The sequence below is a fragment of the Oncorhynchus keta genome, chromosome 34 (assembly GCF_023373465.1).
Source record: "Oncorhynchus keta strain PuntledgeMale-10-30-2019 chromosome 34, Oket_V2, whole genome shotgun sequence".
Classification (NCBI taxonomy): Eukaryota; Metazoa; Chordata; class Actinopteri; order Salmoniformes; family Salmonidae; genus Oncorhynchus; species Oncorhynchus keta.
The window spans coordinates 79,245,395-79,259,622 of NC_068454.1; the positions used below are offsets into that span (position 1 = coordinate 79,245,395).

General features: G+C 47.7%; 1 protein-coding gene across 1 annotated transcript in view; it reads right to left on the minus strand.

Annotated features, from left to right (window-relative positions):
- kcnn3 (potassium intermediate/small conductance calcium-activated channel, subfamily N, member 3) overlaps positions 1 to 13,641 on the minus strand; it is a 121,889-nt gene extending 108,248 nt beyond the window's left edge. The window contains exons 1-2 of the mRNA XM_052495216.1: positions 13,056 to 13,641; positions 11,433 to 12,573 (exon numbers count right to left, since the gene is read on the minus strand). Coding sequence (XP_052351176.1) covers positions 11,433 to 12,539 — 1,107 coding nt within the window. The 5' untranslated portion in view covers positions 12,540 to 12,573; positions 13,056 to 13,641. The remainder of the gene's footprint in view (positions 1 to 11,432; positions 12,574 to 13,055) is intronic.
- Positions 13,642 to 14,228: the final 587 nt, after the last annotated feature.

Here is a 14,228-nt window from a genome sequence, read left to right on the forward strand (position 1 = left end):
TTGAAAATACTATGGAACATGTTTACAATTAAGAATGTTGAATAGAATGACCAGTTATTGAGAACATAATCAACTGCTAGGTTTACACTTGATAACTCATTATACGTAAATATTTCACACACACACACACACACACACACACACACACACACACACACACACACACACACACACACACACACACACACACACACACACACACACACACACACACACACACACACACACACACACATTGTCCTTCTGTTACTCTCCCCTCCATTCTACTCCCTTGCTATTTTTCATCTCTATTTTGGGAGGGAATTAGAGCAGCTGGAAATGCTGAAAATATTGCAGGAGTGTATAGTACACATATACAGATTGAGTTTCCACACATACATGTGTTGCATACATCAACCCATACACACACCCATAATAATAGTCAATACTTGCATACCACGGGAAATATATTCACCTATTGTCACAACTACCTATTCTGACTATATTAGCTATGTAGAGAGAATGACAGATTAAAAGAGACAGACAGACAGACAGACAGACAGACAGACAGACAGACAGACAGACAGACAGACAGAGAGACAGACAGACAGACAGACAGACAGACAGACAGACAGACAGAGAGAGAGAGAGAGAGAGAGAGAGAGAGAGAGAGAGAGAGAGAGAGAGAGACAGACAGACAGACAGACAGACAGACAGACAGACAGACAGACAGACAGACAGACAGACAGACAGACAGACAGACAGACAGACAGAGAGAGAGAGAGAGAGAGAGAGAGAGAGAGAGAGAGAGAGAGAGAGAGAGAGAGAGAGAGAGAGAGACAGACAGAGAGACAGACAGACAGACAGACAGACAGACAGACAGACAGACAGACAGACAGACAGACAGACAGACAGACAGACAGACAGAGAGAGAGAGAGAGAGAGAGAGAGAGAGAGAGAGACAGACAGACAGACAGACAGACAGACAGACAGACAGACAGACAGACAGACAGACAGACAGACAGACAGACAGACAGACAGACAGACAGACAGACAGACAGACAGACAGACAGAGAGAGAGAGAGAGAGAGAGAGAGAGAGAGAGAGAGAGAGAGAGAGAGAGAGAGAGAGAGAGAGAGAGAGAGAGAGAGAGAGAGAGACAGAGAGACAGACAGACAGACAGACAGACAGACAGACAGACAGACAGACAGACAGAGAGACAGACAGACAGACAGACAGACAGACAGACAGACAGACAGACAGACAGAGAGAGAGAGAGAGAGAGAGAGAGAGAGAGAGAGAGAGAGAGAAAAGGCATACCTTCAAACATGAGAGATAGTTGCAACATGCAACATTGTGCCTCCCTCTTTCATACCACTCAAAAACAGCTGAAATACACACCCCAAAGTCTGTTTATTCTCTAGCCTGGTAGCCGGTCTGTTTGTTCTCTAGCCTGGTAGCCGGTCTGTTTGTTCTCTAGCCTGGTAGCCGGTCTGTTTGTTCTCTAGCCTGGTAGCCGGTCTGTTTGTTCTCTAGCCTGGTAGCCGGTCTGTTTGTTCTCTAGCCTGGTAGCCGGTCTGTTTGTTCTCTAGCCTGGTAGCCGGTCTGTTTGTTCTCTAGCCTGGTAGCCGGTCTGTTTGTTCTCTAGCCTGGTAGCCAGTCTGTTTGTTCTCTAGCCTGGTAGCCGGTCTGTTTGTTCTCTAGCCTGGTAGCCGGTCTGTTTGTTCTTCAGCCTGGTAGCCGGTCTGTTTGTTCTTCAGCCTGGTAGCCGGTCTGTTTGTTCTTCAGCCTGGTAGCAAATCTGTTTGTTCTTCAGCCTGGTAGCCGGTCTGTTTGTTCTTCAGCCTGGTAGCCGGTCTGTTTGTTCTTCAGCCTGGTAGCAAATCTGTTTGTTCTTCAGCCTGGTAGCCGGTCTGTTTGTTCTCTAGCCAGGTAACCAGTCTGTTTGTTCTCTTGCCAGGTAGCCAGTCTGTTTAAGCACTAGCCTGGTAGCCAGTCTGTTTGTTCTTCAGCCTGGTAGCCCGTCTGTTTGTTCTCTAGCCAGGTAGCCAGTCTGTTTAAACACTAGCCTGGTCGCCAGTCTGTTTGTTCTCTAGCCTGGTAGCCAGTCTGTTTGTTCTCTTTGCAGGTAGCTAGTCTGTTTAAGCTCCCTAGTCGTTGCCATGCCAGACATGGAAACACAATGTAATAGTGTCTCCTGCACTCAAACCCTGTTAGGATCAATACTCATCCATCAACTAACACCTGGGTTTGTCACACTGATGACACACACGAACACACAAACACACACAGATGCCCGCACACACACACACACATGCATGCTCACACACACATGTAACAGTATCACTTTAGTCCATCCCCTCACCCTGAACCAGTCACCCACAAAGCATCGTTACCCATCACTCCACAAAAGCCGCGGCCCTTGCAGAGCAAGGGGAACCTCTACTTCAAGGTCTCAAAGCGAGTGACGTCACCGATTGAAATGCTATTAGCGCGCACCACCGCTAACTAGCTAGCCATTTCACATCGGTTACACATGCTCAATGCCATCCGCTCCGATAAATATTCGCAAGATGCTTTGATACTATAAATCCCTATACTGTTTATGAAATTAGAATTTACTTCTTAAACAAAAGCATCTGACACACAATGGCGTCCATGCTGTCGGCTACTTCCGGCGGCAACAGAGATGGCCGCCTCGCTTCGCGTTCCTAGGAAACTATGCAGTTTTTTTGTTTTTTTACGTGTTATTTCTTACATTAGTACCCCAGGTCATCTTAGGTTTCATTACATACAGTCGAGAAGAACTACTGAACATAAGAGCAGCGTCAACTCACCATCAGTACGACCAAGAATATGGCTTTCGCGAAGCGGATCCTGTGTTCTGCCCTTCACCCTGTACAACGGAATGGATCCCAGCCGGCGACCCCAAAAAACTGAATTTGAAAAGGGGGAAAACGAAGCGGTCTTCTGGTCAGACTCCAGAGACGGGCACATCGTGCACCACTCCCTAGCATTCTCCTCGCCAGTGTCCAGTCTCTTGACAACAAGGTTGATGAAATCCGAGCAAGGGTAGCATTCCAGAGGGACATCAGAGACTGTAACGTTCTTTGCTTCACGGAAACATGGCTCACTGGAGAGACGCTATCGGAGACGGTGCAGCCAGCTCGTTTCTCCACGCATCGCGACGACAGAAACAAACATCTTTCTGGTAAGAAGAGGGTGGGGGCGTATGCCTTATGGCTAACGAGACGTGGTGTGATCACAGAAACATACAGGAACTCAAGTCCTTCTGTTCACCTGATTTAGAATTCCTTACAATCAAATGTAGACCGCATTATCTACCAAGGAAATTCTCTTCGATTATAATCACAGCCGTATATATTCCCCCCCAAGCAGACACATCGATGGCTCTGAATTAACTTTATTTGACTCTTTGCAAACTGGAATCCATATATCCGGAGGCTGCATTCATTGTAGCTGGGGATTTTAACTAGGCAAATCTGAAAACAAGACTCCCTAAATTGTATCAGCATATCGATTGCGCAACCAGGGCTGGAAAAACCTTGGATCATTGCTATTCCAACTTCCGCTACGCATATAAGGCCCTGCCCCGCCCTCCTTTCGGAAAAGCTGACCACGACTCTATTTTGTTGATCCCTGCCTACAGACAGAAACTAAAACAAGAAGCTCCCACGCTGAGGTCTGTCCAACGCTGGTCCAACCAATCTGATTCCACACTCCAAGACTGCTTCCATCACGTGGACTGGGATATGTTCCGTATTGCGTCAGATAACAACATTGACGAATACGCTGATTCGGTGTGCGAGTTCATTAGAACGTGCGTTGAAGATGTCGTTCCCATAGCAACGATTAAAACATTCCCAAACCAGAAACCGTGGATTGATGGCAGCATTCGCGTGAAACTGAAAGCGTGAACCACTGCTTTTAATCAGGGCAAGGTGACTGGAAACATGACCGAATACAAACAGTGTACCTATTCCTTCCGCAAGGCAATCAAACAAGCTAAGCGTCAGTATAGTGACAAAGTAGAATCTCAATTCAACGGCTCAGACACAAGAGGTATGTGGCAGGGTCTACAGTCAATCACGGATTACAAAAAGAAAACCAGCACCGTCACGGACCAGGATGTCTTGCTCCCAGGCAGACTAAATAATTTTTTTGCCCGCTTTGAGGACAATACAGTGCCACTGACACTGCCCGCAACTAAAACATGCGGACTCTCCTTCACTGCAGCCGACGTGAGGAAAACATTTAAACGTGTCAACCCTCGCAAGGCTGCAGGCCCAGACGGCATCCCCAGCCGCGCCCTCAGAGCATGCACAGACCAGCTGGCTGGTGTGTTTACGGACATATTCAATCAATCCCTATCCCAGTCTGTTGTTCCCACATGCTTCAAGAGGGCCACCATTGTTCCTGTTCCCAAGAAAGCTAAGGTAACTGAGCTAAACGACTACCGCCCCACTCACTTCCGTCATCATGAAGTGCTTTGAGAGACTAGTCAAGGACCATATCACCTCCACCCTACCTGACACCCTAGACCCACTCCAATTTGCTTACCGCCCAAATAGGTCCACAGACAATGCAATCTCAACCACACTGCACACTGCCCTAACCCATCTGGACAAGAGGAATACCTATGTGAGAATGCTGTTCATCGACTACAGCTCGGCATTTAACACCATAGTGCCCTCCAAGCTCGTCATCAAGCTCGAGACCCTGGGTCTCGACCCCGCCCTGTGCAACTGGGTACTGGACTTCCTGACGGGCCGCCCCCAGTGAGGGTAGGCAACAACATCTCCACCCCGCTGATCCTCAACACTGTGGCCCCAAAAGGGTGCGTTCTGAGCCCTCTCCTGTACTCCCTGTTCACCCACGACTGCGTGGCCACGCACGAATCCAACTCAGTCATCAAGTTTGCCCATCAGCCCATCTGTTACCTTCCGGCGCCGACTGAGATGGCCGCCTCGCTTCGCGTTCCTAGGAAACTATGCAGTTTTTTGTTTTTTTACGTGTTATTTCTTACATTAGTACCCCAGGTCATCTTAGGTTTCATTACATACAGTCGAGAAGAACTACTGAATATAAGATCAGCGTCAACTCACCATCAGTACGACCAAGAATATGTTTTCCTGACGCATCCTGTGTTCTGCCTTACAAACAGGACAACGGAATGGATCGCTTGCAGCGACCCAAGGAAACTGACTACGAAAAAGAGGGAAAACGGCGGTGTTCTGGTCAGACTCCGAAAAAGGGCACATCGCGCACCACTTCCCAGTATTCTTCTTGCCAATGTCCAGTCTCTCGACAACAAGGTTGATGAAATCCGAGCAAGGGTGGCATTCCAGAGGGACATCAGAGACTGTAACGTTCTTTGCTTTACAGAAACATGGCTTACTGGGAAGACGCTATCCAGGGCGGTGCAGCCAACGGGTTTCTCCACGCATCGCGCGGACAGAAACAAACATCTCTCTGGTAAGAAGAGTGGCGGGGGCGTATGCCTCATGACTAACGGGACATGGTGTGATGAAGGAAACATACAGGAACTCAAATCCTTCTGTTCACCTGATTTAGAATTCCTCACAATCAAATGTAGACCGCATTATCTTCCAAGGAAATTCTCTTCGATTATAATCACAGCCGTATATATCCCCCAAGCAGACACATCGATGGCTCTGAACGAACTTTATTTAACTCTTTGCAAACTGGAAAACATTTATCCGGAGGCTGCATTCATTGTAGCTGGGGATTTTAACAAAGCCAATCTGAAAACAAGACTCCCTAAATTTTATCAGCATATCGATTGCGCAACCAGGGGTGGTAAAACCTTGGATCATTGTTACTCTAACTTCCGCGACGCATATAAGGCCCTGCCCCGCCCCCTTTCGGAAAAGCTGACCACGACTCCATTTTGCTGATCCCTGCCTACAGGCAGAAATTAAAACAAGAGCTCCCACGCTGAGGTCTGTCCAACGCTGGTCAGACCAATCTGATTCCAACACTCAAGACTGCTTCCATCACGTGGACTGGGACACGTATTGCGTCAGATGGGAATATTGAATACGCTGATTCGGTGTGCGAGTTCATTAGAACGTGCGTCGAAGATGTCGTTCCCATAGCAACGATAAAAACATTCCCTAACCAGAAACCGTGGATTGATTGCAGCATTCGCGTGAAACTGAAAGCGCGAACCACTGCTTTTAATCAGGGCAAGGTGTCTGGCAACATGACTGAATACAAACAGTGCAGCTATTCCCTCCGCAAGGCTATTAAACAAGCTAAGCGTCAGTACAGTGACAAAGTGGAATCTCAATTCAATGGCTCAGACACAAGAGGCATGTGGCAGGGTCTACAGTCAATCACGGACTACAAGATGAAAACCAGCCCAGTCACAGACCAGGATGTCTTGCTCCCAGGCAGACTAAATAACTTTTTGCCCGCTTTGAGGACAATACAGTGCCACTGACACTGCCTGCAACGGAAACATGCGGTCTCTCCTTCACTGCAGCCGAGGTGAGTAAGACATTTAAACGTGTTAACCCTCGCAAGGCTGCAGGCCCAGACGGCATCCCCAGCCGCACCCTCAGAGCATGCAGACCAGCTGGCTGGTGTGTTTACGGACATATTCAATCAATCCCTATACCAGTCTGCTGTTCCCACATGCTTCAAGAGGGCCACCATTGTTCCTGTTCCCAAGAAAGCTAAGGTAACTGAGCTAAACGACTACCGCCCGTAGCACTCACTTCCGTCATCATGAAGTGCTTTGAGAGACTAGTCAAGGACCATATCACCTCCACCCTACCTGACACCCTAGACCCACTCCAATTTGCTTACCGCCCAAATAGGTCCACAGACGATGCAATCTCAACCACACTGCACACTGCCCTAACCCACCTGGACAAGAGGAATACCTATGTGAGAATGCTGTTCATCGACTACAGCTCGGCATTCAACACCATAGTACCCTCCAAGCTCGTCATCAAGCTCGAGACCCTGGGTCTCGACCCCGCCCTGTGCAACTGGGTACTGGACTTCCTGACGGGCCGCCCCCAGGTGGTGAGGGTAGGCAACAACATCTCCTCCCCGCTGATCCTCAACACGGGGCCCCACAAGGGTGCGTTCTGAGCCCTCTCCTGTACTCCCTGTTCACCCACGACTGCGTGGCCACGCACGCCTCCAACTCAATCATCAAGTTTGCGGACGACACAACAGTGGTAGGCTTGATTACCAACAACGACGAGACGGCCTACAGGGAGGAGGTGAGGGCCCTCGGAGTGTGGTGTCAGGAAAATAACCTCACACTCAACGTCAACAAAACTAAGGAGATGATTGTGGACTTCAGGAAACAGCAGAGGGAACACCCCCTATCCACATCGATGGAACAGTAGTGGAGAGGGTAGCTAGTTTTAAGTTCCTCGGCATACACATCACAGACAAACTGAATTGGTCCACTCACACTGACAGCGTCGTGAAGAAGGCGCAGCAGCGCCTATTCAACCTCAGGAGGCTGAAGAAATTCGGCTTGTCACCAAAAGCACTCACAAACTTCTACAGATGCACAATCGAGAGCATCCTGGCGGGCTGTATCACCGCCTGGTACGGCAACTGCTCCGCCCTCAACCGTAAGGCTCTCCAGAGGGTAGTGAGGACTGCACAACGCATCACCGGGGGCAAACTACCTGCCCTCCAGGACACCTACACCACCCGTTGTTACAGGAAGGCCATAAAGATCATCAAGGACATCAACCACCCGAACCACTGCCTGTTCACCCCGCTATCATCCAGAAGGCGAGGTCAGTACAGGTGCATCAAAGCTGGGACCGAGAGACTGAAAAACAGCTTCTATCTCAAGGCCATCAGACTGTTAAACAGCCACCACTAACATTGAGTGGCTGCTGCCAACACACTGTCATTGACACTGACCCAACTCCAGCCATTTTAATAATGGAAATTGATGGGAATTATGTAAATATATCACTAGCCACTTTAAACAATGCTACCTTATATAATGTTACTTACCCTACATTATTCATCTCATATGCATATGTATATACTGTACTCTACATCATCGACTGCATCCTTATGTAACACATGTATCACTAGCCACTTTAACTATGCCACTTTGTTTACTTTGTCTACACACTCATCTCATATGTATATACTGTACTCGATACCATCTACTGTATGCTGCTCTGTACCATCACTCATTCATATATCCTTATGTACATGTTCCTTATCCCCTTACACTGTGTATAAGACAGTAGTTTAGGAATTGTTAGTTAGATTACTTGTTGGTTATCACTGCATTGTCGGAACTAGAAGCACAAGCATTTCGCTACACTCGCATTTAACATCTGCTAACCATGTGTATGTGACAAATAAAATTTGATTTGATTTGATTTTGATTTGCGGACGACACAACAGTGGTAGGTTTGATTACCAACAACGACGAGACGGCCTACAGGGAGGAGGTGAGGGCCTTCGGAGTGTGGTGTCAGGAAAATAACCTCACACTCAACGTCAACAAAACTAAGGAGATGATTGTGGACTTCAGGAAACAGCAGAGGGAACACCCCCCTATCCACATCGATGGAACAGTAGTGGAGTGGGTAGCAAGTTTTAAGTTCCTCGGCATACACATCACAGACAAACTGAATTGGTCCACCCACACAGACAGCATCGTGAAGAAGGCGCAGCAGCGCCTCTTCAACCTCAGGAGGCTGAAGAAATTTGGCTTGTCACCAAAAGCACTCACAAACTTCTACAGATGCACAATCGAGAGCATCCTGTCGGGCTGTATCACCGCCTGGTACGGCAACTGCTCCGCCCACAACCATAAGGCTCTCCAGAGGGTAGTGAGGTCTGCACAACGCATCACCGGGGGCAAACTACCTGCCCTCCAGGACACCTACACCACCCGATGTCACAGGAAGGCCATAAAGATCATCAAGGACAACAACCACCCGAGCCACTGCCTGTTCACCCCGCTATCATCCAGAAGGCGAGGTCAGTACAGGTGCATCAAAGCTGGGACCGAGACTGAAAAACAGCTTCTATCTCAAGGCCACCAGACTGTTAAACATCCACCACTAACATTGAGTGGCTGCTGTCAACACACTGACTCAACTCCAGCCACTTTAATAATGGGAATTGATGGGAAATGATGTAAAATATATCACTAGCCACTTTAAACAATGCTACCTAATATAATGTTTACCACTTTAACTATGCCACTTTGTTTACATACTCATCTCATATGTATATACTGCACTCAATACCATCTACTGTATCTTGCCTATGCCGCTCTGTACCATCACTCATTCATATATCTTTATGTACATATTCTTTATCCCCTTACACTTGTGTCTATAAGGTAGTAGTTTTGGAATTGTTAGCTAGATTACTTGTTGGTTATTACTGCATTGTCGGAACTAGAAGCACAAGCATTTCGCTACACTCGCACTAACATCTGCTAACCATGTGTATGTGACAAATAAAATTTGATTTGATTTGTGACACACAATGGTGTCTGATTCATAGAAGAGAAGACTTGTCTGGAGCTGGGATAAGAACCTAAATCAGCCTTTTCATTATCACCTCTCCTTTTCTCTCTCTTTCTACAGCCTTTTATTTATCTCTCTCTTCCTCCATCCTCACTGCCGATCACACTCCCCCGGTGTACCACTGGAAGAACAGAGGAGCAGAGAGATGGAGCATGAGGAGGGGAGACAGTTTCCCTCAGGCTACTAAAAAGAGGAGAAAGAAAGAGATTCAAACCAAGAATATCAAGAAGAAAGAGGAAAGCAAGAAAGCGAGACAGGATTCTTCAGGGAGAAAGAGGAAGAGACAGCGAGAGGGAGGGAGAGAGAGAGAGGTAGCAGGGAGAGAGAGAGGGGGGGGAGAGGTAGCAGGGAGAGAGATAGATAGAGAGAGGTAGAGAGAGGGGGGGGGGATAGAGAGAGAGGGGGAGGTAGAGAGATAGGTAGCAGGGAGAGAGAGAGAGAGAGGGGGGGTAGAGAGAGAGGAAGAGAGAGAGAGTCCAGCTAGCCTTATTACACTCACCATTACCCAGACAGATGAGATATCAGTAACCTCTTACTGCTGCTACTGCTGCTATTTTTACTGCTGCTACTGCTGCTACTTTTACTGCTGCTACTGCTGCTACTTTTACTGCTGCTACTGCTGCTACTGCTGCTACTTTTACTGCTGCTACTGCTGCTACTTTTACTGCTGCTACTGCTGCTACTGCTGCTACTTTTACTGCTGCTACTGCTGCTACTTTTACTGCTGCTACTGCTGCTACTGCTGCTACTTTTACTTCTGCTACTGCTGCTACTGCTGCTACTTTTACTGCTGCTACTGCTGCTATTTTTACTGCTGCTACTGCTGCTACTGCTGCTACTTTTACTTCTGCTACTGCTGCTATTTTTACTGCTGCTACTGCTGCTACTTTTACTGCTGCTACTGCTGCTACTTTTACTGCTGCTACTGCTGCTACTTCTACTGCTGCTACTGCTGCTACTTCTACTGCTGCTACTGCTGCTACTTTTACTGCTGCTACTGCTGCTACTTCTACTGCTGCTACTTCTGCTACTTCTACTGCTGCTACTGCTGCTACTTTTACTGCTGCAACTGCTGCTACTTCTACTGCTGCTACTGCTGCTACTTGTACTGCTGCTACTGCTGCTACTTGTACTGCTGCTACTGCTGCTACTTTTACCGCTGCTACTGCTGCTACTTCTACTGCTGCTACTTCTACTACTACTGCTGTTGCTACTGCTACTGATGTTACTTCTACTGCTGCTACTTCTACTGCTGCTACTTCTACTACTACTGCTGTTGCTACTGCTACTGCTGTTACTTCTACTGCTGCTACTGCCTCACACTGACCCAAACACACTACCCATACCCAACAGCTGAGCTACTTACTGCCTCCCTGCCCAGGAGTCACTAACCCACCAATCACTGACCCCCGGCAGGGTAGCCTAGTGGTTAGAGCGTTGGACTAGTAACCGGGAATGTTGCAAGTTCAAACCCCGAGCTGACAAGGTACAAATCTGTCATTCCGCTCCTGAACAGGCAGTTAACCCACTGTTCCTAGGCCGTCATTGAAAATAAGAATTTGTTCATAACTGACTTGCCTAGATAAATAAAGGTTAAAAAAAACGTATTTTTTTAAAAACTAGCCCCACCCAGTACCCTACCAAATACTGACCCTAACACTACTACTGCCCACTACCCCACCAATCACACAGCCCCCAAAGCCAACCATTTTTCCCATCAAGTTCAGCAGATACAAATGAGAAAACATTCTGAAATGGAAAACAGAAATCATTATTCTAACAAGTTATTGGACAACCGTTTTTGAGCCTACAGCACCATGACAGTGAACACACCCATTGGGTCAGATGAACCCCTCCCCTTCGGCTCACCTTGTTGTAAACGCCCCAGGACAGCTCTGTCTCGATCACCATGACGACGATGCCAAACATTCCAAAGATGAGTGCGTAGTCGCTCAGCCTCTTCCTCTTTTCGAACAGCGCCCTCCGGTGGCCCAGTTTATAACCAATGTTCTGGTTCTTACGTTTAGAACTAGAAGCCTTGGTGCAGCTCCCCCTCGGCCCTACAGCCCCAACACCTCCTACACCTCCCTGCCTACTCCCCCCTACCCCCCCTCCTGTGCCCCCTGCACTGCTTAAACCTCCCCTACTCCCCACCAAGGCGTGGTTCTGATGGTATATTGACATCTGATTGGAGGATGAGTCGGTGATATCATAACCCCTCGCGTACGGCGAGTCCTCTTTTGATGAGATCACTATCTCTGGAGGATTCTGGGTTGGTTGATTGGAGGATGGCAAGGATGAGGAAGTGGGTGGAGCCTCTCTGTCCCGGTCCCGCCCTCCAATGGCAGTTGTGCCGGTAACAGGTGCTGCCCCGCCCTCTTTGGTGTCGCTGCCGCTGTCTGATTCGATGAGGTTGCGTCTGGAGGCGCTGAGGCGACTGAGAGGTTTCATCACGCCGCCTGTGTATTTACAGGAGCTCATGGCGATCTCTGTGAAAGGGTTGCTGTCTCTCCGGTGGACCAGCGGGCTGGCCTGGCGGTGCTTACATCCCCTCTCTCTATCCCTGTCCCTCTCTCTATCCCTGTCCCTCTCTCTCTCCATGGAAGGGGAGTGTGAGGAGTAAAAGAGGGCGTTGTAGACTGGGGAGTTGTCTCCACTCAGGCTGTGCTGGGAACCCAGGCACGAGGACAGAGGGGTGCTGGTGGGGTGAAGGGCATTGGGGAGGGGGGGCAGGGGTTGACCCCCCACTGAGGACAGAGGCAGTTTGGGGAGGGAGGCCTTGGGCATGTTAGGTGTAGTGGGGGACCCATTCAGCCGGTCCAGGCTGGATCCCCCCCTGTGGTTGGAGTGGTTTGATCCCGGGTAGTTGCCGGTCATGGAGGAGTGGGAGATTCCACTCAGAGGGAGGGGGAACCGCGGGTCCTCGTCCTCACTGCCTCCCAGGAGAGTCAAGCTCAGAGAGGGAGGGGGCTCCATGGTGGGGGCCGGAGGGCGACAGGCTGCTCTCTACCTAACGGAGAGACAGAGGGAGGAAAAGGAGAGAGAAAAATGGAAAGAGAAGTACAGAAGAAACATTAGAATTAGAAGAGAGATGGGGTTTAATTATGAAACAATGGAGAGAGGAAGGAAGAGAGAGATGGAGGAAGGGAGGCGTGGAAGAGAGGGAGCACATGATGGATGAGAAGTTCAGATAGGATAGACTATAGCAAATTATCTGGACGTGTACAAGGCAAATCCGATCATTAGTGAAAAATGATTATTTTCAAAGTATTGACTTAATTGAGCACAGTTGAATACTGGTCCCCTAGAATGCATGCTTCTGTCAAATCTGTGTTTATATGTATCCTATGGCTTATATGGCAAGGATCTTTCAATTCACTTTTATTCATTCTTAAACTACCTTCCTAAAATCTCACAGATTATCTCACACCCAGACACCATGCATTCTTTGTCTTTCTCTCCCCAAAACCCCCTCTCTCTTCATCCTCCTACCTTCTCTTCCCCTTCTCTGTCCCCAGGTCAGTCGTGTTGAATCAGTGGCTGGATGAAAATAGACCCTCACACTTTTTCTTTTTCATGTTGTCACAGCCATTCCATCATATTTTGCTCCCCTTCTTCTAGGTGCGAGACCAGCGACAGGTCCTCACAGGAGACGGAGCGCTTTGATTTCTCCCAAATAATTCACTGGTTCCCTTCCTTCCCTCTGTGCTCGATGATTCCTTCCCTCAATTCGCCGTTGTAGAATCAATCAGTCTTTATCTCCGTCAGTCCAGGGATCAATTAATTGATATCACGAATATCGATTATTTAAAATGTCCATAAAAATATAAGAACTGAATAATCTTTCATGATTATATTATGAACCTACTGTTGATATGAAAATCTCCGTCAGTATTCTCACCATATAAAATAACTGAATCGCGAGACTACTCGACATCTACATGCAAACATGCTATGCTAAACGGAGAAAGGTAGCCTATAAATGACAAATATGATTTACTATGCAACTCTTCCTTTACCTCACTCACTCATTCTATCGCTCACACTGTCTCTCCGAATATGTTTCTCTCAACTTCACTCTCTCTCGCTTGCTCTCTCTCCCTGCCTCCCCTCCCTGTAATTCTCATTGGACAGTCACTGGGTAATTATGAAGACAAGAAAAACTACAAACACATTTTTATCACGCCATCCATACGTTCTTTCCCGTTGAACCCCATAATAACAAATCTAATATAAATTCTATTACGCTAGTATGGATCATGATCACGTAGGCTAATATTACTACTAGCTTATGTAATGCAACTGTTACATTTAATCACAGTTCTCCGGGAAACTGTCACATAGCCTACATCCTCTCGGACAGCGTGCGGAATTAATTCGTTCTTGGGAGTTGCCAACACACAACTGATTTATTGTATTTATTATTCAGCAGCTCGAGCATGGGTGAACACGTTTTTTTTTTTACAAAAACAAGTTTTATATAGACAAGTCTTATTTTGACGGGCAGAATTAGACAGCTACAGTGAAAACCAATAGGCTTTTCGACCTTTAAGCTAATGTCAACTAACGTTGTCAAATTAAGATAGGCCTAATTGAATGCTGGAAAACGGGTCATTGCTCGACAACAATTCATTCAAAGAGAGCTCAATAGTCAAGAGAGTGGGA